Raw genomic sequence first — 27,518 nt, forward strand, 5'->3', positions numbered from 1 at the left:
TGTAACTCTGGCTCTCAAATAAATAAATCTTTTAAAAAATGACAAACTCGTAGATATCCAAATGATTGCATGTCTCAATCAGATTTTCTCTCAAATGCCACCTTCTCAGAGGCATTCTCCAGTCACTCTATAAAAAATAGTGTTTCCTTAAGTTAGTTTTTTATTGCTTACTTTATTTTTCTTTAAAGTACTTTATTATGACACAGTATAGTTTATTTTTGTTTTCCTTACTGACAATAACCCAGCCCCATCATCACCACCAGAAAGTAAGCTTCTTGAGGGGCAGTTACAATTTTCACTCTTTCTGTATCATCAATAGTAGACAATGTCTAGCCTCAAGTAAGTATTCAATAAACACTGTTGAACTACTTAGGCCCAGCGGTGAGAAGATGATATTCAAGTCAATACAGAAAGATTAAATTTATGTATGTTGTGTAGAATGTGTGTACATAGGAAGGAAAAAAGCAGCTTTGAAACTAAGTGATGGCAAATCATGCAGGAATTTGTAGGCCATGCTAGGATTGTTGTACTCACTCCTCAAAGAGAGAATCATTGAGAGGTTTTAAAGCAAGAAGAGATACTGAGACTGACAGCAATATAAAGATAGATTGAGAACCCAAGAGTAGAAGAAGAAACACCAGTTGTGGAGTTCTGAAATTAACAGTGGCTTGAATTAGTGAAAAAATGAGCAAATCTGAGGTACATAAGCAGTAACTCAACTAAACCAGCTAGAAACGGCAAATTGTAACAGAGCATTCAAGTATCAGGAAAAGCATAAATGACAATTTCGAATGCCAAAGCCCTGTCGTTACTGTTAATCCACATGGTAGGCATCCGGTACAGAAACGACCAACAGAACAACACAATCCTGAGTATCACTAATCTCAAAGGAATTTTTTTTGAGAATACTGAAATCTATTTCTAAAACAAGATAAAAAGTATAAGAAAAGAAAATCATAGATATACCTGCAGTAACTGCTAATGTATTTAAGAAGGACATCACCATCAAAAGGTTTAAGTTAGTAAGGCAGCAAAATTCTGTATCAGAAAATCTATCAATGCAATTCACCACAGGAATAGAATAAAAAAAAAAAACCTCATGATTATCAACAGAAGTATCAAAATAGCCTTATAAAATTGAACAATTTACAATAAGCTCCCAAAAAACAGAAAGTAAAAGGAATGTTTCAGGACTGGTGCCGTGGCTCACTTGGTTAATCCTCTGCCTGTGGCGACGGCATGCCATAGGGGCTCCGGGTTCTAGTCCCGGTTGCTCTTCTTCCAGTCCAGCTCTCTGCTGTGGCCCAGGAAGGCAGTGGAGCATAGCCCAAGTGCTTGGGCCCTGCACCCACATAGGAGACCAGGAGGAAGCTCCTGGCTTTGGATTGACGCAGTGCACCGGCTGTAGCACCCATTTAGGGGGTGAACCAATGAAAGGAAGACCTTTCTCTCTGTCTCTCACTGTCTAACTCTGCCTGTCAAAAAAACCAAAACAAAAAATGTAAAACTAAGGATGGCACCAATACAATAATAGAATACAGTAAAAATCAGAAAGATTGAAAGCAAAGAGAAAAAACTCCCATTTTTGCAAACAGCATGAGATTTCTAAATTGATCAGTCAATATAATCAAAATAAAACATTTTACAATAAAGGAAAGATATCAGCAGGGTTGCAGACCAGAAAATCAAGTTACAAAAATAAATAGTAGTATACCTAGAAGAAAGATGGCAAGACAGAAGTTATTCTTTATAATAAATTCAGCTCATCAATTACTTCTTTCATGGATCATACTCTTTGATGTTGTTTATAAAAATTCATTTACACACTCAAGGTGACATAGATTTCCCTCCTATGTTCTTTTCCTGTATTTTTTCTGAAAGTTTAGTTTTGTATTCTACAATTTCATCTATCGACTGTCCTGAAATAATTTTTCTGATAGGTGGTGTAAGGTGTCAGGGTCAAAGTTTTTTTTTTTTTTTTTTTTTTTTTTTAAGATTTATTTATTTATTTGAAAAGGCAGAGCCACAAAGATAGAGAGGGAGAGGCAGAGAGATCTTTTTCTCACTGGTCAATTCCCTCAAACAGCTTCAAAGGCCAGAGCAGGCCAGGTCAACGCCACAAACTCTACCTGGGTCTCCCATGTAGGTGCATGGCCCAGGTATTCAGGCCATCTCCTGCTACTTTCCCAGGTGCATTAGTAGGGAACTGGATCAGAAGTAGAACAGCTGTGATTGAACCAGCACTCATATGGGTCGACAGCATCACAGGCAGCAGCTTAAGCTGCTGTGCCATTACACAGGCACCAATTCATTTTTTTTTTTATTTTGGGGATGGTGGAGGTCACATGGATGTCCAGTTGTTCTAGCACCATGTGTTGTTTTTATTCAGATCACCTTTTCTCTACTATATGATTTTTGCTCCTTTGTAAAAATCAATTAACTGTGCTAATGTGGGTTTATCTAAGAGTCTTCTACTCTGTTCCATTTAACTTTTTACTATTTAGCTAATATAATACTGTCCCGATTGCTGCAATTGAGTAGTGTCCTGAAGTTCAGACTTCCTCTTCAATTTTGAGTTAGCTATTCTGGATTTTTGTGGGTTTTTTTTTGCCTATCCTTATAAACTTTAGGATCATTTTTTCAATATTTATAAAACAACCTGAGATTCTGCTTGGGATTCCATTTAATCTACAGATCAAGTTGAGAAGGACGTATACCTTGATAAATAGTCTACTCATCCATGAACAAAGAATATCTCTTCATTTATTTAGTTCTTCTTTCCTCAACTTCTGTTTGTCAGAAAATACCATAACTTCTCTCTCAATTCTGAAGGATGGGTACTTTCTGCCACCCTAGCTCATGAAAGGTTCTTACCTGCTGCCTCAGGTACATGGGCCTAGTAGTGTGGATAGATGCTACTGTGCTAAGAACCGAGATAGACAAAAATTACCTGTAGTTTACAATGCAAGCCTCCAATGGACTGCAGAGTTCCAAACAATGATACCAGACAGACCCTGCCAGTCCAACAGGTTAGTGTAAGTTGGGGAATTCCCGGTGCTTCCTATGCCACCATCTTCCCTAAATCTAAATTCTGAGACATGAACACCACAGAAGGTTTCAAAAAGATTTCACATAATATATGAATAAATAAGAAAAATCTTACCGGCAGTTCAGTGGAATGAGAATCTAAGATAAAGCAAAACAAAAGAAATGTTTCTTTCCTGCTGTAATTCTAATATGCTTCTGACAAATTCCATGGAATTAATGAAGTGATTCATTTCTGTAATTCTCAATTCAATACATGGTCATCAATAAAAACACATCTTAGAGGAATTGCTGGTTTTTTATCATTTCCATTAAAACTTTTACATGAATAACAAGAAAAACAACAGAACCAGCCAAATTCATCTATGTGAATAATTATCAGATCAAGATTGTTCAATATTTTTACCCCAAAAATATTTCTTGAAAAATTTAAGTAATGATAAACTATTGAGCCTTATACAAAAGTTTGTTTACAGAGTTCCTACTAATTTATCTAAAAATAGTAACAATGAGTTGGCAAGAAACTACTGTGCCCTTAAATTTTCTTCAATCCTGAATTAACATATTCCTTTGTAAAATCATCATGTGGGAAGAACAATACATGTATTTATAAGACTATAAGTCTTAGATAACGTCAAAACAGAAGCAGCAAACTATGCTAAGTATTCTCAGTGCACCATCCCCATTTAATTCTCACAATGAGCATGAGAAGCATAATGATGTTCCAGTCACAGAGAAGAGGAAATTGAGATAGTAAAAAGTCACAAAAATAGTACTCAAATCCAGAGGTTGGCTCTCAAACACTATGCATTCTGTATTCCAACAAACAGCAACCCAATCAATTGATACTTCAGGAATCTTCAGTTACTTATCTGAACAGTAGAAATATAACAAGTACTGATTTTATCCTATTACAAACTGAATCACTTATTCATTATTTAAATATTTACTATGTTATTGCTATTGTGCTGACACCACGCTAGGTACCACAAATAACAATCGTAAGCAAGACAGGGGATGAAGTTATTAAACAAAAAGAAAAGAGTGGAGAAAACAGCAACATAGTGTTATGCATGCTATAACCACTAGAAGAGTAAGGACACTTTTTGAACAACAAACTTAGTGGGAAACAAGGAAGCACAAATTTAGTGGCCAAGATGGAACTAAAAAAAGTCAGACTGTGGTGGCATTCTTATAAGAAGGTATTAAATAAAACTATATCATGTTACTGAATATACACATTAAGAGAGTAGGACTAATTCTACAACTATTTCTAGCAAAATTTTTTTTAAAAAATAATTTAGGATATTATAGGGGCAGACATTTGGTGCAATGGTTAAGAAGTCAATTGGGATAGCCACATCCCATATTGGAATACCACCTGGGTTTGTCCTGATTCCAGCTTTCTGCTAATGCACATCAATGGGAGGCAGCAGGTGATGGCTCAAATGGTTATTAGATTCTTGCCACCTATGTTATGTGGGATACTCAGATTGAGTTCTTGACACTTAGTTTTGACCTGGCCCAGCCTCAGCTGCTTCAGGCAGATGAGGAGTGAACCAATGAAAGTAATTAGGAAAGGAAAGGAAGTAGGAAAATGATCATGACATTGTAGCTTAGAGCCACTAAAAAAATGCTTAAATAGCTATTTACTTAATGTAAAATAAGGTATTGTGCTTTTTGGTGCCTTAGATTGTTTTAGAAATAGTCATGTGCTTCATGGAATTGGGCAGCCATTATAATTACCATCCAAGATGGTTTTTGACTCTTGCTTGATCATTCTATCCCTAAGCCACCTTATCATGATACAGTAGGACTCATTAAATTTAAATCTAAGGCTGGCAGTATGGTGCAGTGGGTTAAGCTGCTATTTGTGACACAGCATTCCTTCCTGGAGCACCAGTTCGAGTCACAGTTGCTCTGCTTCTGAACCAGTTCCCTGCTGATGTGCCTGGGAAGGCAGTGGAGTATGGCCCAAATATTTGGGCCCCTGCCACTCACATGGAAGACCCAACAGATTTTTGGGCTCCTGGCTTCTGTCTGAGCAAGCCTAGCTGTTTGCAACCATTTGGGGAGTGAACCAGTAGATGGAGGATCTCTCTCCCTCCCTCTTCCTTCCCACCCCACAATGTCTTTCTCCTTTCTTCCCACCCCACAAAGTCTCTCTTCCTCTTTCATTCTCTGTAACACTGTCTTTTAATTAAGTAAATCTTTTTGTTAAAAAAAAAAAGTTTAAAGCTGATAAGCTGATCTATTTGGGCTACCAAAATCAATAATAGAAATTCCTTTGAAGCTGTCAGTGCTTAACCTGAAGCTTGAATATTCCGCCATAGGTTGTACTGTACTACAGTTGATATTATATAAGAAGCCAGGTGAAAACGGCCTAATCATTTGAGTCTAGGAAGCTCTAATGAATCAGAAAAGCCAATGCTTTAAATTTCTTGTTGTCATAATACACTGAAATTTGGTAATACATTATACATAATAGGTAGGAAATACTGCAGAAGCCAGGCTACCTTTTTTGTAGTAAGTATGCAAACATTATCTTCTTAACGCAATTTCAATCAAATGTAGTTGTATTACTAAAATAATCTTGAATTCTGAGACCAACTTTAACACTTTTACTCACTTAATAATCATTACTAGAAAGCTTACTATGTGCCAGACGTGGTCCTAAGGTAATGAATACTCACAATATAAATCTCCCTATTCTTTGACTGAAATGATTTAGCATGGCTAAATCACTGTGCCAGGCCCTCATCTGGCTCACAGCTGTAAATTTTCAAAGTTTAAAAATTCTACCACATACCAGCTTCAAAGCCTCTTTCCTCTGCAGTGATCTAGGAACAGCTTTGGGCCACAATGATATCTCGACCAACCACTCCAAAACAACTGCAACAGTTAAGAGGTTACCAGGTCCACTGAGACCTCAGCTGATGCCATCTGAGGTCTCCAACATCTTATCACCTCACCAACAGGCTTGGTACTGTGAGATAGAGGGCCTTAACAGTGTTGTTGTTATGTTAACCAATCAGGCCAGGTAAAACCACACCCGTCCGTCTTCACTAGGGTCCAGCGACACTGACCCCCCCACCCCAACTTCCTCTCCTCTATGAAATCCTCTCATTACTTGGTTAATGCCACTCTTAGGACTATTAGCTGCTATTCTCACTCTGGCCTTTATTATCTTGTCTGTTTAAGTGTTTCCAGAAGGTGATAACGGAATGAACCAAAGCCCTCACCAACCAGGCAGTCAACCAAATGCTGCTAGAGGGATATACTTGGCTCCCCACCCAGGAGACTGCAGTTTGAGACATCACCCCACACCAGTGGCAAGTAACTGGTCGCCCTCATGTCAGCAGGAAGTAGCTCTAAAGACAGATCATCATCCCTCCACAACATCCTGGCTGATGTGATGTCATACAACACTTGCTTTATAAAAAACAAAAGGGGGGAATGTTAGCAAAATGGCACAGGCTTATCTGTAGCATGATCTATGCCTCACACACCATCCTTGGCTCTAGGCCCCGTCACCATTGCTAGAAGCTAGGTGACCAAATGGCCCAACCACAGGTGTCAGCTCCATTCCCACCTTAACGGGATTTGCTGCTCCTATTTCCCTGCTCCCTGTAAAGGTATAATGGGACCTGCTTCCTGCACACATGCTGTCTCTCACTCTCTTGCCCTCACCCCTGGTCAGTGGGGTTCCCCCATCCAACAATAAACCTTTACTCCCAAAAAAAAAATTCTACCACACATTATATTGTAGAAAAAAACAATCCCCAAATCACAATGGCTTAATCCATCAAATATTTATTTCATGTCCAATCTATCTGTCCCCTGTGCTGCAGCACAGAAGGCTCTGCTGTACATCACCCAAAGGTCTAGGCTGGCTCACTTGCCACGATTTTGTTGCTGTACCAGTAGAACACGACATCTTTAGGCATAAGGACAGGATGAGAAAACACGGGATGCTCCTTCATTGCCTACTAAATAAATGCTTTGGTCAGGAACTAACAGCAATCATTGGAACTGCAGGGAAATGGGCAAGAACAGTATTTCTGCATGCTTAGGAGAAGGGAAGAAGTGTATGAATGAAGAAGAGAAATCTCTATCATACGCAGGAGAGACTGAAATACAGGGCCAGTAAATGGTTCACAGCCTTTTCAACACGCACCCTTGATTGGAAAGTACCTCTTAGGGGAGATCGCTAGGTGAAAGGTGTTTATCTGGACCATAACTCCTCTCACCAAAGACGACAGGAATGTTGGGTCCTTACAGATTCATACATGCATTCCAATTAATAAAAACATTGTAAATAATTAAGATCAGCAACCTGGGCACAGAAGCTAGTTTTCAAAAGCTTCCTAAAACTGGAAATCACATTCTTGATCTGTCCCCATAAATGTGTGGTTTTCAAAGTTCTCTGTTGCAGTTACAAACACCTCATTATTCAGTTACTGAGGAAGACTCATCAGAATCACCCCAAATTCTTTCCTACTGGAGGCTGACATCTAAGCAGCTACAAACTACCATCTCTCTCCCCTTTCTCCCCATTTTCTCCCTTCACCACTGCCATTCTCTCTTACCTTGTAACTTATTCTCTCACTTATACCTTAACTCATCACAAGTAAAATTCTACATCCACAACTTTCTCCATTTTGTATCCTGTTCAAAAACATTAAACTGCCACAGAAAATGAGTTCAAAATTTTTGGAATAATCAGAAAAGCACTAAGTAATTTGGCTACAGTATGCCTTTCCAAGTATTTTTCCCAATACAACCCTTCATGTATCCTATAATCCTGAAAGCTAATTATGGCTCTCTAAACACACTCTAAATTTAAACATTGCATCCCCCATCTTTTGAAACCTAGATTATTTCCCTCCACTTCTGCAGATAATCTCTAAAGCAAAACGTACCCCAACACTAACAGAACTTCTGCACCTTTCTTGCAAGGATTTAAAATGTTCTTTGTGGGGGCCAGCACTGTGGTGTAGCAGATAAAGCCGCCAACTGCAGCACTGCATCCTATTTGGGCACCAGTTACAGTATCGGCTGCTCGACTTCTGGTTCAGCTGCCTATGATTTGCCTGGGAAAACATTAGAGGATGGTCCAAGTCCTTGGGCCCCTGCACCCACATGAGAGAACGTGATGAAAGGTCCAGCTACAGCCACTGTGGCCATCTAGAGAGTGAACCAGAGGACGGAAGCTATCTCTCTCTCCCTGTTCCTCTCTAAATCTGGCTTTCAAATGACCCCAATAAATCTTTTTAAAAAATAATAAAATGTGTTTTACAACACAGTATGATCTTAGTACTCTCCCTCTTCATGTTCTCTATATATACTCTTTGATTCAAAAATGTTTCAAGTTTTTTAGGAAAAAAGAGTTGAATTAACAAAAGGGTAAGAAATGGAGTTTTTATTCATGAAAATAAGAAGTCACAAATCTCACCAAGGCAAGCAAGCAAGGTAGGAAAGGAAGGAGACAGAGGTAGTAATCTTCTCGATCCTGAGAGAATAGATGGTAAGAATTTGGCTGCTTGACACAGTGGTTTCATAAACACAACAGAATTTATAAGTAGTAGTACAACAATATTATGAGAAAGAAAAGCATGAAATAAATAAAAACCTAAAAGAAAATGCAAAGGAAATGTTTTACTTGTTTTCAAATGGTAAGATCATAAAAGCAATTGAAAATCATAAAGAAAACCTTAACAGAATCAACTACAGGTTTAAAATGTAAGACTGAAAATAGAAAAAATTTAAAGCCAACCATTAACTCAAACTATTAGGCATACACATCTATGATACACAGAGTGCATACAACTCTGGCAATAAAAATGCTGATATTCACACAAAAAATAGGGGCCAGAGCCATGGTGTAGGGAGTTACGATGCTACATGCAGCACCGGCATCCCGTCTGAGCACCGGTTTGAGTCCTGGCTGTTCTACTTTCAATCCAGCTCTCTGAAAATGAGCCTGGGGAAGCAGTAGAAGATGACCCAAGTACTTGAGCACTTGCACCTATAAGAGACCAGGAAGAGTCTCCCAGCTTCTAGCTCCTGGCTTCAAATCTGCTCAGCTCCAGCCATTTGGGGAGTAAAGCAGCATATGGAAAATTTCTCTTTCTCTCTCTGCCTTTCAAACAAATAAATAAATCTTAAAACAAACAAACAGAAAATTAGCTAGATGGGATGAAATAGGTAATTCAGAGGCAAAGCAAATATGAGCTATTCAGGACAATTCTGGGGCCGGCGCTGAGGCATAGTGGGTAAAGCTGCCATCAGTAGTGCCAGCATCCCCTGTGAGCACCGGTTTGTATCCCAGCTGCTCCACTTCCAATCCAGTTCCCTGCTAATGTGCCTGGGAAAGCAGCGGAAGATGGCTCAACTCCAGCCATTGTGGCAATTTGTGGCAGATGGAAGATGGAAGATCTCTCTCTTTCTTTCTGTAACTCTGCCTATCAAATAAACAAATAAATCTTGAAAAAAAAAAAAAGAGCAATTCTGAAGCTTTCAAATTCTCTAAGTCCTCATTTTAACAATGAGATTTCAGTTTAAAATTCATCAAAATAGAAAATCAGATACTTAAATTTTAGGACTTAGAAACACAAATAAACTAAAATTAGCACTCTTAATATGATGGTGGCACATGACCAAATTCATGTTTAAAACATGCTCACATATTAGTCATACAATTTTATTTCTGGAAATCTGTCTCAAAATATTCAGAAAAGGTACTCCAGCATCTTCTTAAAAAGTTATCTGCAACATTAATATGTGTAAAAAGTGAAAAATAAATGCCCAACAAGGAATGGTTAATAACAGCACATCCATATATTGTGCAACGTAAAGACACAGAACCAGAAAAAAAAGGTATATCTATTAATAACAGAGGAAAACTTTAATGGTCTAAAAAATTACCTAAACTATATATACTTGGTAAAAATAGATAATGTTAATCAATCATTTACCACTGTCCTATATATAGTATACCAATAAAGACTCTGTTCAATAAATATACTATGTATAGTAACTGTGAAATAATCACTATGGCACTGAAATATTCCCAGAATTGAAAACTCGGAATTTAGCAGGTTAACCCTTGTAATCATCACTGGGTAGCAGACGTCAAAATGATCAACTTTTGGAAAGTTTTTTTGCCAATTAGATTTTACAAAGAGCATCTATTTAAGGTAAACTCAAAGTTTTATAATAAGAACATAAGTCTCACTTGTAAGCAGAAGCTTAAAAAGTTTATTTTATAGATGTAGAATAATATAGAGATTCCCAGAGGCTGGGAAGGAGATGGTTTAGACAAGTTGGTTATTGGTTACAAAATTAAAGTCAGTTTGGAAGCATAAGCTCTAGTGCTCTGTAACACTCTAAGATGACTATAGTTAACAACTTACTGGATAGTTTTAAACAGCTAGAACAGAGAATGGTGAATGTCTGAATATATTACCTTGTTTTCATTTTTATACTTTGTATATATATCATTTTATTTCTTGGTATAAATATAAATTTATACATAAGTCTAAAGCAAACATGTTTCTCCTAAGACGACAATGGGGTTAACTTTTACAAAGACAGTAATTATCAATTATGGAGAGGTTTTGTTTTGTTTAAATTTCTGCTTAACCCTGGTATCACCAAATATTTAATAATGTTCACCTTAATTAAAACAAATTCTCTAATACAGTATTCATGTCATAATAAACATATTCAATAAAATAAATAAGAAATTACTGCAAGTGTTAAATCACTGGATAGAAGCCAAACCAAAAAGTCTGTACTTTTTATCCTATGATTTATAATTCTAAGAAAGTTTTATTACCTCACTGTAAGTAATTTCAAAAAGCACAATTTAAAATTGTTACAATCTGTTCAATAACAATACTAAATTCTTCTATAGAAGATAAATAGGTTTATCATCAAAAGTGAAATTTTCTCCTTCAGGACATAAATTAAGCTTTTTAAAGTTTCTGTCATTCTTTTTATGAACTACCCTACCACCTTTTCATATTCAAAGACAAACCACTTTTAAAACAAAAAGTTCTGGGGCCAGCCCTGTGACGCAGCTGGTTAACACCCTGGCCTGTAGCGCCAGCATCCCATATGGGAGCTGGTTTGAGACCCAGCTGCTCCACTTCTGACCCAGCTCTCTGCTAAGGCCTGGGAAAGCAGCAGAAGATGGTCCAAGTCTTTGGGCTCCTGCACCCGTGTAAGAGGCTCAGAAGCAGCTCCTGATTCCTAGCTTCAGATCGGCACAGCTCCGGCCAGTGCGGCCAATTGGAAAGTGAACCATTGGGTGGAAGATATCTCTCTCTCTCTCTCTCTCTCCGTAACTCTGACTTTCGAATAAATAAATCTTTAAAATAAATAAATGTAAAACAAAAAGTTCTTTGGAGATTGATTGCTATGACTCTCACTTTATAAACACATAAACAGATACAAATAAGTTGGAAATTTCTCCTACTTACACATCCAGGTGGAACTAATAGCCCAATATGCTTACAAAAATTTTTTTATATAGCTTACTGAATACAACACATTTATTAAAGAAAAGTTATACAATTACATGGTATAATAGTGGGCAAACAGAAATTCTAATTTATGCTCAACCTACTTATTTGTATTCCTTATAAGGTCAACAGAACTTAAATGAAATTTTTCCTTCCAAGGAATTAATTTTGTAAAGTTAATGGAAAGTGTATATAATTGGTGAGTTTACTTTTAGAAGACACTAGCAGGGTAATAAAGATTAGACTATCTGGAAAATAAAAACAGCAGATGCCATATTCATTTATGTCAATGTTAATACATTTTTGGTGGGCAAAGTACTAACAGTGTTATTAGTTTTTCAATGGCAATTAGGGTCTATCCTTCCATGTATTCTTACTATTGTAAAACAAAATTTAATAGTGACTCAGAAAACCAGTAATTTTCACTTCCTGTTGAAAAAGATAATAGTCTAGTAATAGTTGTAATCGCCATTTTAAAAATTACTAAAGGGTTACCTATTAATGAGAAGCACACCCAAAGGGAGAAGAGTAAAGAAAATGGAATGGAGGGAAAGAAGAGAACACAAAATTGTGTCTGAGTAATTTCTTATGAGATGTCACCCTCAAAAAGCATTCAATATCCTATTTACGACCTCTAAATATGAAATGCAATAGTTTTATGATCATAGAAATAATAGTAAAGTTAAAAAGCTGCTCTGAATCATGCTTTACATTAGTAAAAGCTATCGTTTAAGTTTATTAAGATGACTTTTTATTACATTAAGGGAAAGTTTCAATTAATGTTCACTAATCTTTCTATAAGAGATAATGAGATGCTACCCCGAGTACCTGTCACTCATAGACAATTCAAATTACATGCTCCTACTAACACATCCCACCTACCTTGCATAAAAGTTAGTGGTAGAGACATCTACAAACTTACTACTTGTTCACAATAAGAAACAGCTTTTGAAAAAGAACAGCTTTCATTACCTTGCTGATGCTGTGCCTACATTCTCCTCGTAAATATAGTGATTCAAAAGACAGCATTTTTGAGAAGTCATATTGTGTCTGCTACTTCCTGCATAACTTCTTTACAAAAATTTATGGGAAAATGGGGGCCAGCGCTGTGGCACAGTGGGTTAACACCCTGGCCTGAAGCACCAGCATCCCACATGGGCGCCGGGTCGAGACCTGGCTACTCCAATTCCAATCCAGCTCTCTGCTGTGGTCTGGGAAAGCAGTAGAAGATGGCCCAAGTCCTTGGGCCCCTGCACCCAGGTGGGAGACCCGGAAGAAGCTCCTGGCTCCTGACTTCAGATTGGCGCAGCTCTGGCCATTGCGGCCAACTGGGGAGTGAACCAGCAGATGGAAGACCTCTCTCTCTCTCCTCTCTCTGTGTAACTCTGCCTTTCAAATAAATAAATAAATCTTAAATACATATATATATGTGTGTGTGTGTGTGTGTGTGTGTGTGTATATATATATATATATACACACATGAAAAGGCTTTCCCAGTTAAGAATGTCAGCAATGTCTATGGTTTGCCCATTAGACTAGCACTAAATGAGCTATAAATTATTTTTATATTTTGTGGTTAAATGATAACCTATTCAGGGCCGGCGCCGTGGCTCACTAGGTTAATCCTCCGCCTGCAGCACGGGCATTCCATATGGGCACCAAGTGCTAGTCCCGACTGCTCCTCTTCCAGGCCAGCTCTCTGCTGTGGCCTGGGAGGGCAGTGGAGGATGGCCCAAGTACTTGGGCCCCTGCACCCGCATGGGAGACCAGGAAGAAGCACCTGGCTCCTGGCTTCAGATTGGCACAGTGCTGGCCGTAGCGGCCATTTAGGGGGTGAACCAACGGAAGGAAGATCTTTCTCTTTGTCTCTCTCTCTGTCTATAACTCTACCTGTCAAATAAATTTTTAAAAAATGATAACCTATTCTCCATTAGACTAAACAGCCATTAATTTAAAAAACCCTGAGAAGTGAGACCGAAATTTAAGATTTGGAAATAACTACTTACTGCAGGTACCAATAATTTCTTCACTTCCTCGACTGCTCTCTTCAGCTTGATTTCTGCTCTGTTCTGAGCATCTTCCACAGTGATTAGAACATGTAAGTCTTCATTTAGATGCTCCCAATTGGGTTTGCCTCTATTTTGCTCCTCCTAAAAAAATTACAAAATACAGTGTTATAAATTTTTCTCTTTAAAGAAACTATAACTGCATTATGTTGCCATGGTAACATTACAAACCTTATGAATTATTTCCCTCCCCCCACCACACACACACACACACACAGCTTGGGAATAAGACTACTAGGTTAAATGACAGATCCTATAATGAACACTTGTTGAACACCTACTCTGTATAGGAATGGAGCCAGATGCTAAGGATACAATAGTTGCATATGAAATCCCACCCTTTATAGAGCTTCTAAGTACAAACAAACTTTATATAAGGTATCACTAAATTATCAGGAGAAACAGTTTGAGAAGCAGGTTATTATTTCCAATTTCCTTAGGCGTAAACAGAATGTTGTCAAGGATAAGAAAGACAATTGCAAAAGAAGTGCTATTAAATAGCATATCAAGTAGTGAGAAATTATGGAAATATTTCGATATCACAACAGGAAATAATTTTAAGAATATTTTAACTATATGTATATTTCTAACGGACCTTACTTTTTAAAAATTGAACTGTAAGGTCACTCTTTAATTACATCAAGTCATAACTATTAGTTTCACATCGACATTTCATTCTCCTGCTATCTTCTAATCACCTGGTAAGGAACACTCTGATGTTGAAACATCTATCTAACTACACGGAGGCTTCTCAGAAGCAGAGTTGGCTGAGGTGGGTGTTTGGCACAGTGGTTAAGACACTGTTTGAGATGCCCACATCCTATATCAGACTGCCTGAGATTCAGTCATAGTTCTACTTCTGACTCCAGCTTCCTGTTAGTGCAACCCTGAGGGAGTAGTAAGGCTCAGGCAGTTGGTCCCTGCCACTCATTTGAGACCCTTAGATGGACTCCAGCTAAAGGATCTGAGCTTCCAGGCTAAAAGGACCCACTGAATTTTCACCACGATGAATAAATGAAATTTAAACTTTTTTTATTTGAAAGGCAGGGAAGAGAAAGAAAAAAAACAGATCAGGCATCTTCCAACTGTCCCCAGAAGCCAGAGCTAGGAAAGGCAGAAGCCAGGACCACTACCAAGGACTCCCACGCGGGTGGCGGGAGACCAAAGTACTTGAGCCATTACCTACTGCCTTCCAGCATGACCATTAGCAGGACGCTGGAATGGAGAGAGGTGTTAGTCACTCCAGTATGAGAAGTGGGTGTCAGCAGTAGCTGAAAAGCCACTATGCCAAATGCCTGTCCCACGGTTAGGTTTTGTGCTTAGTAATTATTCAATACAATTTCGCCCTGTGTTCTCCATTTCTGAAACTGATATCAAAAGCAATCTGAGACTGGTAAATATCCTCTGTAAAAAAAAAAAAAAAAAAAAAAAAAAGAAATTATCAATTCCCAACTTGACTCTCACTGGGATTAAACATGACAATAGGTCTGCTCTGATTTCATCATCATTTAAAAAAATCATCTATTATTTTTCACTTTATGTTTCTGTGTGGGAGCAAACTGTTGAAATCCAGACTTAATGTATACTAAGCTGATCTTCTGTATATTAAGATAATTGAAAATGAATCTTGATGTGAATGGAAGGGGAGAGGGAATGGGAAAGGGGAGGGTTGTGGGTGGGAGGGACGGTATGGGGGGGAAGCCATTGTAATCCATAAGTCGTACTTTGGAAATTTATATTCATTAAATAAAAGTTTAAAAAAAAAAAAGATTCAAGACATTCACAAATTAACGGGCAATTTTTCATAATTCTATTAAAATATTTACAGTTCCAAATTAAGCAAAGGCCCTCACAAGATGCATGTTTGGGGCCAGTGCTGTGGCATAACAGGTTAAGTCGGCGCCTGCAGTGCTGGCATCCCATATGGGCACCAGTTTGAGACCCAGCTGTTCCACTTCTGATCCAGCTCTCTGCTATGGCCTGGGAAAGCAGTAGAAGATGGCCCAAGTCCTTGGGCCCCTGCACCTGCGTAGGAGACCTGGAAGAAGCTCCTGGCTCCTGGCTTTGGATTAGTGCAGCTCCGGCAGTTGCTGCCTATTGGGGAGTGAACAAGAGGATGGAAGACCTCTTTCTTTCTCTCTCTCTCTCTCTCTCTCTCTCTCTCTCTCTCTTTCCGCCTCTCCTTCTCTGTTTGTGTAACTCTGACTTTTAAATAAATAAATAAATCTTTAAAAAAAAAAACAAAACCATATCCACAAAGTTATTATTTATTCATAAATTAGGTAAATAAATAAATGGATATGATTATGGGATGCTTACTGAACCCTAAAACACTCACAATTTAAGAATCTACTTCCCTGTGTAATCAACTGAAATGCCCATCAACTACTGAAGACTGGATAAATTATTGGATAGGTACACTATGGAATACTACACAGCAGTAAAAATAAATAAATAAATAAATAAAATGCAGTCAATTGCAACAAGATGAACCAATCCAGATTTATACTTTATACTTAGTGAAATAAGCCTGTCCCAAAGGGACAAATACTATGTGTCATCTCTGATCTATGATAACTAACAGTGCACCTAAAATGAAAGCTATAGAAGTGAAACTGCCACTTTGAGAAACAATGACTTGAACAGCCCTTGTCTTGACTATCGAGGAACAGTTCTTTATTTTTATTTTATTTTTTAATTTTTTTCTTTTCTTCATATAATATGTTGAACTCTTGACAGAGTTAATTATATATATATATATATAAAGTTAATTCAAAATAAATCTCAGTAAAAAATAAGAGGAGGAATAAGCAAGGAAGGAAAAAGTTTGTAAAGTTGTAAAATGCCATCTTAATTGTAAAAGTGATCACACTAAGTGTTAAAGTGAACATATAAATAGGATTAAGTGTTAAAGAGACCACAGAAATAGCATCAAGTACCTGGTAGTAAAAATAGACAGAATTAAAAAGGAGGGAATGTTCAGCACGGGAAGCAGTCCATTCAGCCGATTCATAGAATGGCAATCATTTTAAGTAACACTCTGACCTCAGAATCACCCCTTTAAGGTATTTGAATGTGGCTAAAAAGCCCATGAGAGCATTTCAGGCATGGAAAGCCAAGACACTGTGGCAAAAAATATCCTACTTGAAGGATCTCTGTGAATGAGACCCCAGTGGAAAGAAGGGGCCATCAAAGAAGGATGTACTTTTCTCTGAAGGGAGGACAGAACTTCCACTTTGCTTATGGCCTTGTCTAAATACTGATGGAGTTTGCAGTCACAAAAAGCTTCTATAGACTTGGCAGCTCATGGGAAGAGCCTTGGGTGATCAATGACATCATAAATAAAAATGTCGATTGCTAAATTAACAACAAGTCACTGTGCACTTACTCCCTATGTAGGACCTCTGTCCTTAATGAGTTGTACCATGAGAATTAACAGCAAAACTTGTTCTCTAACAGCACTTTTTAATGGTGTGTGTGTGTGTGTGTGCAATTGTTGAAATCTTTACTTAGTACAGAGTTGGTCTTCTGTACGTAAAGTTAATTAAAAATGAATCTTAATGAAGAATGGGATGGGAGAGGGAGTAGGTTGTGGGGTGGGAGGTGGGTATGGGAGGAAAAACCACTATATTCCTAATGTTGTACCTATGAAAACTGTATAAATTAAATAAAAACTTTTAGAAAAGTAATCTACTCCTCAAATTTCTCATTTAAATAAGTAATTCAGGACAAAGAATGTTGAAAAGCAAAAAGGCAGGGCAATAAAATATATACACTATCAGAAATTGTGCTTTATAAGGCATTAGTTATTTTTACAGTTACACTTTAAATAATATTTCAAGGGGTACAACTGAGACAGAAAAAGACAGCTTGATGCTACTAATTATTGCTTCTTTTCTATTATGCAAAGCAATTTCATTTCATAATACAATCTTCAGCACTATAAAAGATCGCAGCTGTATTTCCATTTTCTAGCACAGTTCTGCTGGCTCATTTCTAGAGTGCCAATTCAGACTAACCGCCAACTTGACATCTGTACCTCAGTGTCTCTAAGCACTCTCAACACTTCCAAACTGGAATTCATTATGTCCTTTCTCCAACTTGTTGTCCATAAACACACTATATCTCAGGTATTATTAATCCAGAATGAGCTTTCTGAGTGTGGATTATTTTAATAACTCAAGTACCAACTGATTTTGTAGAAAAATCCCTGAAATGCAGTCATAGCTTACTTGGGCATTCAGTCCATACAAACTTCCATGACATTTCTCACTCACTTTCCTTTGACAGGTTCATATTTACTCCCTGATAATAAATCCTGCAAACACTGATTTTGATAATTTATGCAAAGCTATCATCTATGTCTAGGATTCCTCTTCTTTCATTTCTCTTGCTGTATCATATATTAACTTACAGTTATCTATAGGTATTAATAAGTTTGCCTTAGCTAAATACCAGAATCATGCCTCATTTTTACTCTTCAGAGTATAAATACATAAAATTTAGACATATGTGACACTAAACAACTATTTACTGAATTGAATAACTGAATATTATTATTGAAGAGTACATTAAAACCAAATGCAGTCGGTCATGCCTCACCTAATGACAAGACACTCTGAGAGACATGCATTTTGATCATTGCGAGATCACAAAATTACTTACACAAACTAAAATGGCCACAACATAATTAGGTCTATTACTTTAAGGGACCATTGTGATGGATATGATCCATCGTTGGCCAAAAATATTAATGTGCGGCTCAGGACTGTATCAAACTATGCATTAGTATACCGTAGACTTCTTGTCATACTGCTATACTAAGGATGACTCTGCCTCTGCCTATACTATCCTCCCTATGTTCTCCCTTGCTAATATATCTTAGTTTCTGGGCCTGCTTCTTTTTGATCTCCTCAACTGCAGACACATCTGACAATCATTCCTGTTCTGTCACTACCTTCCTAGTCAATTCTCCCTACAACAACACTCCTGAGATCTGCTTTTCACGCCACATCAAAGACTGTGCTTCTTTTTTACAACCCCTCAATGCTATCTCATTTCAGTGTATCAGAAGAATTGGGGACAATAAGACCAAAGGTCTTTATAAAACTGCAAAACTCAAGTCAATACTCAATGTAACAGAGCAAAATGACAGCAATGAAAAATTACATATAAATAGTATATAAAAATGTTCAAAACTCAAAATCACCAATTTGAATCTCTTTACAATTAAGGTAAAGTGAAACAACCAACAAGGATTTAAGGAAGTGGAACAGAGCCTTATTTATTCAACAAAATTAAAGTTTTAAGGCACATTAAACAACTCTAGTAATACCATTTACACGTGATCATAAAACAGACACAATCAAGGAACTTTATTATGACCTCTATTTTTTACATGAATACTCTACAGAAATAAATTTAAAATCACTCTTATCCTCTCAGGTGATGATAAACTGGAAAAATGATGACAATGACCATTATAATGATGGTAACTAAGCTTTTATTAAATACTTGCTGCTTGCCAAGCATGATGCCCTCTTCTCTAATTGCCCCCACTGAATGTGAGACTATTATTTTTAACCAACATAATAACAATGAAGCTGAAGCAGACATGGCTTGTCTAAATCACAAGTAGGCAAAGTCACTTTATATCCCACATTCTTAACAACTAACTCCTAGCACAACATAGCACCTATAAAAGAGCAGAATGATTAAACAAAATGTGCTAACAGCACCATAAATTAGTGAAGGGTAGAATTCTCCAATCTTTAGGACTCTACTTTTCACATATGGACTATCTTCTAATTGCAAGCCAAGCTCTCTTTCTCTATAGATGGATTCCTAAATAAGTTACATGAAGAATACTATCAACAATTGGGAGAAAAGCACCTGGGTAAAACAGATCTACTGTATAAATGTCTCATCTCTAAATTAGAGAACTACCTAACAAACTGCACTGATACAAATTTACAAAAAGAATAAACCATTTAACATTTTAATACACAGAATTCCTCCAGTCTTTAAAGTTTCCAATGGTAAATGTCATTATTATTAAGTTGGGGTTAGTTAACACAATGTCCATAACTAAATTCTTTTTTTTTCTTTTTTTTTATTTTTTTATTTTTGACAGGCAGAGTGGAAAGTGAGAGAGACAGACAGAGAGAGAAAGGTCTTCCTTTGCCGTTGGTTCACCCTCCAATGGCCGCCGCTGCAGCCAGAGCACCGCGCTGATCCGATGGCAGGAGCCAGGAGACAGGTGCTTTTCCTGGTCTCCCATGGGGTGCAGGGCCCAAGCACCTGGGCCATCCTCCACTGCACTCCCTGGCCACAGCAGAGAGCTGGCCTGGAAGAGGGGCAACCGGGACAGAATCTGGCGCCCCAACCGGGACTAGAACCCGGTGTGCTGGCGCCGCAAGGTGGAGGATTAGCCTATTGAGCCACGGCGCCGGCTCCATAACAACTAAATTCTAACCATTACTTCTCAATAAAATATCACCCATTTCATTTTTTAAGTTGCTGTATACAGTGACAAAAAATGAAGTAAGGAGCTGGCATTCTGGCACAGCACATTATGCATTCACCTGCAATGCTGGAGCTCCAATCTGAGTCCTGGCTTCTCTGCTTCAATCTCTGCTAATGCACCTGGAAGGAACTGGATGATGGCCCAAGTACTTGGGCCCCTGCCATCTACGTGCAAGATCTGGAGGGGGTTCTGGGCTGCTGGCCTCAGGGAGGCCCTGCCCTAGCCGTTGCGGCCTTTTGGGGAATGAACCAGCAGATGGAAGATCTCTTTTTCTCTGTCTCTCCTTCTCTCTCTGTCCCTCTGCCTTTCAAATAAATAAATCTTAAAGAAAAAAAAAAGCAAAAAAAAAAATCAACATGAGAAATCCCTTCTGTTTATGATTCTTAAAAATACTTGATGAGTCACTGCCCTATAAAGTTTAAAACTGTGCTCTAATTACAGTATCTGTTTGAACAACAAAGTAATTCTATAATACGAAGCATCAGAGCACATTGATTGTCCCAACTCCCGCTGACAGTTTCTTTTAATTATGCATTTGTAGTCAGGCAAATGAGAACAAGACTTCTGTTCCTACTGTGCTCTTCATGTGAAAGTTCAGATGCCAAAACATCTTTGGAAGAAATTTAAAGCTGTTCCATACTGAAGGAAACCAAGATTCCAATGGCTTATGAATACACAGTTTAAGCCAACTATGAAACCTTAGAATATAATTATCTCCAGTTGCACATATAATCTTTTATTAGTTTAAGAAATGTTCATTGAGAAACTGAGCATAAAGTAAAAGTCGCATAATCTAATCCCTCACTGACTCTAAGCATAAAAGCTGACCTCAAAAAATGGTTTTTTTAACTTAAATGTTATGTCCAACAACAATCATACTTTCAAACAAGTATTTTCTAATAATATATGAAGACTAGGATAATTACATGTTCAGTTTATTAAAATCATCATCAAGGCAAAAACCATATAGGCTGGAGGCACTTAAGAAATGCTTATTAAGGGGCCGGCGCCGTGGCTCACTAGGCTAATCCTCCGCCTTGCGGCGCCGGCACACCGGGTTCTAGCCTGACCGGGGCGCCGGATTCTGTCCCGGTTGCCCCTCATCCAGGCCAGCTCTCTGCTATGGCCAGGGAGTGCAGTGGAGGATGGCCCAAGTATTTGGGCCCTGCATCCCATGGGAGACCAGGATAAGCACCTGGCTCCTGTCATCAGATCAGCGCGGTGCGCCGGCCGCGGCGGCCATTGGAGGGTGAACCAATGGAAAAGGAAGACCTTTCTCTCTGTCTCTCTCTCTCACTGTCCACTCTGCCTGTCACAAAAAAAAAAAAAAAAAAAAAAAAACTTATTAAGTACAACAGAACAATTTACTAAAATAAAACAATTTTTATGTCAAATATTTTCCACTTTAAGAACAGCAGAATTATTTCCAATGCTTTCTCATAAGAACATCTATCGCCTAGAGACACAATATTTAAAGACTGTCAGGAAGTCTTACTTCCAATTTTCATATATGAATTCCATTAACTTAACTATAATTACTGTATGTCCAAACTGAATTACGTAACCCCAGTCACAGCCAAATAATAGTGGTCTGTCCTATGAGGATCAAAATGAGTAATAAAAAACTGAGACACATATGGTATGCAAAAACAATTCTGAACCACACCAGTTGAAAAGCTGAATGTAATATCTTTATGATGCCACAGTTAAGGTTAAAGAAGATGGAACTGAAAATCTGCAAAAATTTTTCTACTGAAAACATAAAAATGATGACTTTGTCCATTTCTCAAGAAATTTAAAGATCAATGGCTGCTTAATGCTTAACAAAAAATTTTAAGGATGCAAATAAAGGACTGGTAGGAAACAGAATCCCTTTGGAAATTCTGGCTGAGTTTCTGTGGTTAAGAAGCAGTCATATGGAAGTAGCTGCCACCAAAGGAAGCAGCATTAACAGAATCCTGTCACCAACTCCATGTGAAGTCCTATAGAAAGATTCTTATTCTCTCCATGTCCAAAAAGATTCAAGAGTATTAAAGGCACAGAAACATAAAACAATCATTTGCTTTAAAATGTGATACTTTAGAATATTAAATTGTAATGTATTTATGCACTGACAATACATACACAAAAAAAGATTGAAATTTCTCTGTATATTCATTTGCCCTCCCAAATCATCAGAAACTCAAATTTTAAAATAATTTCTCAATGGTTTATCCCCAGGTCCTAGCCAGGAAGTTTTTCCCATATTCTCTACTACTTCTCTTTTGACATCATCAGTCTGCTGTATATTATTGTCTAAAAAACTCTAAGAAGTATGGAATCAGACTCATTTCTATATCCCATAACAATGACTCTAACAAATGCGCCAACAACTTAATATTTACTAGAGCACAACATGAGCTTAAAAAAAAAGTCAGGGCCTGGCATTGTGGCATAGCCAGTAATGCCACCACCTGCCAACGCCTGCATCCCATATGGACACAGTTTTCAAGTCCCGGCTGCTCCACTTCTGATTCAGCTCCTTGCTACTGTGTTTTGAAAAGCAGCAGAGGAGCTTAGGCTCCTACACCCACATGGAATACCCAGATGAAGCTCCTGGCTCATGATCTTGACCTAGCCCAGCCCCAACTGTTGTGGGCATTGGAGAGTGAATCAACAGACAGAGAGGTCTCTCTATCTAACTCTGCTTTTCAAATACACAACTAAATCTTTAAAAGAAAAAAGTCATTCAACAAAACAGAGCTCTATACTCAGCACTTTATATTTCTAAACCAACCCTTTCAACAATATTAGAGGCAGCTATTAATATAATCGCCCATTTTTCATTTACTAATGAGAAAAATGATGGGCAGAAACCTGCTGCATGCGCTGAGTAACTGAGGACTTCAGATAAATAATGTGCTTCTGCCTCACAGGAGCTTACAACTAAGTAAGCTGAGAAGAACAACTAAACGTAGTATTTAAAACCAAAACAACCAAGATTACTAGTATGTCTCTGAAAACAAGAAACAAGATGGTTATTCTGAAAAACCCACAGTCTATTTCAAGTGAAAGTTATTAACAGGCTAATGAGATAACAGTTTTAAGTTATGAGAAGCAGCACATGGATCACTATACAAAAACCTAATTCTCCTTAGTTAATTAAACAGAAATGAAAAAAGGAAAACAATTGTTTTAGAATGATTTTTAATATGAATCTTAAATATCTGTTGTTTCACATTCTAAAGAATTTATGATACTACTAGATAGCCACTTATTAACTGTTTAATCTTGGGAAAAATATTTTAACTTTTCGATGCCTCAGTTTCCTCATCTGTAAAACAGAGATGGGTATACCACAGACATCACAGAATGAGTTTAATCTCCTAATGTTATATAGTGTGTACAGACTCAGCATCTCATAAGGGTATGCAACTGATCTACCAGGGTGTTAACATGGCTGGGATGTGCTGAGGCAGGTCTTGTGCAGCAAATTAAGCCACTGCTTGGGATGCCTGCTTCCTGTATCAGTGTGCAGTCCTGCTCTGCTTCCATTCCAGCTCTCTGGTAATGTGTCACAGAGACAGCAGAGTCCCAGTCACCCATGTAGGGGGAGACCTGGATGGAGTTCCAGGCTTCCAGCCTCAACCCTGGCTGTTATAGTCACTTAGGGAGTGAACCAGAACATGAGAGATCATGCTCAGACTGGTGGAGTTCCTGAAGTCATCGTTTTATCCCTACTTTCAGTTAGGGGCAGCCTGAGCTCTGGCCAACGCTGTTTCAGGGACTTCCAAACAGCCATCGTGCAAGGAGGCACCACGCAGCCCCGATCAAGCTCCTGTCCTCCCTTGTGGTGTTACGTGAACAGGCGGTGTGGGCTCTTAGGAACACAGTCACTGTTACTCCCCATCTGCTGGCTCTGGTTTCAGCAGCTATACCAATCACATTTCTGTGGAACATCACGTGGACCTGGGGTGAAACAAGAACCCTCATCCTTGTGAGAAAGTGGGTCAGCAATTACTGTCCATCCTCTTCCACCTCTTGCAGCACCACGACACGTGCTGCAATGACTGCCTCCACCGCGTGGCTGACACTGGGTCCTGCTGAGGCTTGAACTCAACATCCTAACTCCTCTCTTCCACACCATGGGGGACACTGTCATGGGAATCCATCACCAGACCCAGAGAAACATCGACACAGGCATGCTGAGGGTGTCGCCCCAACTCCAGAAGCACCCCAAACCCTCTATCCAGAAGAAGGCAGCCTGGGTCCTGAGCAACGTAGCCACAGGGCCCCACAAGTAAATTTAGTAGCTGATCACTTATGACTCACTGCCTCCCTTGGTGACTACGCTAAAAAATGGGCAGTCCACCAAGAGGCTTTCTGAATGATGGTCAACTTCACAATAGGGGGCCACAGTGAGTCAGTTGTGAGCCTGTCCACTGGGCGGTCTTGCAGCCCCTGCTGAATCTGCTCACTGACTGAGATATTAAAACTGTCCTCATCATCCTTGATGTCATCTCTTAAGGAGGCAGAGCTGCTGTGTGAGAAAGAAAACCTGTATCTGCTGATAGAAGAACTCAGTAGGATAGACAGAATGGAGGCCTTACAGGTTGCCCAGACTACTCTGGCATCATGGAGAAGCAATTTGGTGAGGAAGAAGATGAAGACATCATTTTACCCGTCTGGGACGAAGACTATGAATGTAGTGTGTTCTTAGCAAAACAATGGCCAAGCAGCCTATCGTCAAAACCAATAACCCAAACCCTAATGATAACATCTTTATGATACAGCTCTCCTCTTAAACTTTAAAAATAAGTAAGTCAATAAAATCAAAGAGGGTTACAAGATGATAGTAAATATATGTAAAGCAGCCTCTTGGTAAAAGAGGTGACTCACCAATAAATAAACTGACATGACTAAGAGATCATCATTTAAAAAATAAATTTTTATAACTAGAAATGTACTTTGGGGATGAAAAGTACTAGCTTAAGAACAGTTATGTTTTTTTTTTTAAAGATTTACTTATTTATTTGAAAGGCAGAGACAGAGAAAGAGAGAGGCCATCCATCCACTGGTTCATTCCCCAAATGGCCCTAACAGCTGGAGCTGAACCAATCCAAAGCCAGGAGCTTCTTCCAGGTCTCCCATGTGGGTGCAAGGGCCCAAGGACTTGGGCCATCTTCTACTGCTTTCCCAGGCCATAGCAGAGAGCCGGATCAGAAGTGGAACAGCCAGGACTTGAACCAGTACCTATATGGGATGCTGGCACTGCAGGCAGTGGCTTTACCTGCTATGCCACAGCACTGACCCCAGAACAATGTATTTTTTAATTAACACATCCATAAAAATTTATTAAACATTACAGAAAAGCAATTAAATTATCTTTAAATATAAGGGGAAAAAGCTGAATAAAGACACACCCGTTATCTTTAAGTAACAAGCTCAACTGACCAAGCACTAAATAGCCTTCCATGCAGAGTTTGGATTTGAAATGACACATAAAAGAGAATCAGTGAAATTTCTTGGAGAAGGGTAACAAACCACAACCACAATCACTAAAGGCTCTATACAAAATAGACTAAGACAGTACTAAAAGGAATTTATATTAAAAAAAATTGTGAAATTGAACATTACTTCCTCTTCCATATTATTTCCTGAAGCTACTTCAATTCATCAAAAATTGATCCTGCCCCACCCTGACTTGCACTGTGGATTTTTATGGCTCTATAAAGACACTTAACATTGTAGTCTAGTGTTCTGCTAAACAGAACTGCAAGTCTCTAAAGTGAGTAAAGAAGGTTCCTTTTTGTTCTTTTTGTATTATAATACATTCTAAAAGGCCTAAATAACAGTTTGTTATATAACCAACAATTTGTATTTCTCTTCTCTTCTACGCGGCACAGATGTGAATATTCTTTTTGTGATATTGCATCAGTTTTTCTTAAATGATATTTTTATATTTGTCTTACTTTATATGTAAACAATAACTCCAAAATCCAATAGTAAAATGTTACAAATTATTTCTAATTTCAACACATATACATATTACTATAATTAACAACAGATTCATTTCAAAGCATTACCAAATCAATGTTTTTATCATTATTTTGTTTACTCAGCGTGCACTAAACTACTGTCATTGTATCAAGAAATCAGTTTCCTAAACTATCCAGCAAAATATTTTTCCTCTGGTATCAAACTGTTATATTATAAACCAAAAACAGCAAGTATTATAAAATGCATTAAATGATCACTGTTTCTAAGCCACAAGATATATTTCTATACATTCTACATTTTTATGTGAATTAGGGAAAAAAATCTGAAAAATTCAATTCAAGATCTATAAAAAACATGTATCAGACAATAGCAAAACAATAATTTTATCTATCTTCCGTGAAATGAAAACAAACACAAAAATAAAGAGATGAATCGGAGTTCAACAGACTACAACCACAAGCAAAGTAATTATATGAAGATTCACACATAGTCTGCCTTACAACCTGAAGCAAGATAGTATAAACTAGGGGCCGGAATTGTGGCGCAGCAGGGTAAGCTGCCACCTGTGATACCAACATCCCATATGAGTACCAGTTCAAGCCCCCGCTGCCCTACTTCCAATCCAGCTCCCTGCTAATACATCATGGAAAACAGTAGAAGATAACCCAAGTACTTGAGCCCCTGTCCCCACGTGGGAGACTGGGTATAAATTCTAGACTCCTCACTTTGGTCTACTCAAGCCCTGGCCCTTTGGAGAGTGAACCATCAGATAGTAGATATCTCTAACTCTGCCTTTCAAATAAATATAATAAATCTTTAAAAAACTTAAAAATATTATAAACTAATATTATAGATTTCCAAAACATAAGAAACAACAGCACATGGCTCATTAAGTTACAACAGGTACTTCCTCCTTTAGAGACTATAAGGTAGCGGTTACTTTGCAACATCCTGCTCAAGCTACTAGGTGAATTATTTTCCCATTCTTTTGTCCAAATATTAACTTACAGCTCCCTCCACATACTCTCCAACACGTCAGTAATAAAACAGGATGAGAAACCCAATAGTGTAGTCACTATACTTAAGACTAGCTATTTGGGACTGTATGTTCTAGAATGTATACATACACATGTATGGGAGAGCTTTGTGTTATAAACTGAACTCAGATCCATGGTAAGGAAGCACCCATGTAATTCTTACTTAAAATTATTTTATAGTCAATGAGTTTTTGATCAATGTTAAGCACATATCAAGTATTTATTTGCTGACTGATAACGTGTCAAATTTGCTTCAAACCCTAAATTATCATTAGCCTGCTCTAAAACAGAGCAGAAATAAGAAATCAGTTAAATAAGAACACTCAAGAATGTCTGT

At 38.1% G+C, this 27,518-nt stretch overlaps 1 protein-coding gene and 1 pseudogene across 19 annotated transcripts in view; one reads left to right on the forward strand and one right to left on the reverse strand.

The window, feature by feature from the left end:
- Positions 1-27,518, reverse strand: part of QKI (QKI, KH domain containing RNA binding) — a 167,277-nt gene that overhangs the window by 37,331 nt on the left and 102,428 nt on the right. For all 19 annotated transcript variants that reach the window (XR_011388429.2, XR_011388427.2, XR_007923130.3 and 16 more), the window contains one exon: positions 13,580-13,723. Coding sequence is in view for 16 of the 19 variants with exons in the window: in XM_051855180.3 (XP_051711140.1) it covers positions 13,580-13,723 (144 nt within the window). In the remaining 3 variants the exon portion in view is untranslated. The remainder of the gene's footprint in view (positions 1-13,579; positions 13,724-27,518) is intronic.
- LOC149126387 (importin subunit alpha-8-like) lies at positions 23,734-24,932 on the forward strand (annotated as a pseudogene).

The sequence above is a fragment of the Oryctolagus cuniculus genome, chromosome 5, assembly GCF_051225735.1.
Source record: "Oryctolagus cuniculus isolate XC-2025 breed Fujian yellow rabbit chromosome 5, ASM5122573v1, whole genome shotgun sequence".
Classification (NCBI taxonomy): Eukaryota; Metazoa; Chordata; class Mammalia; order Lagomorpha; family Leporidae; genus Oryctolagus; species Oryctolagus cuniculus.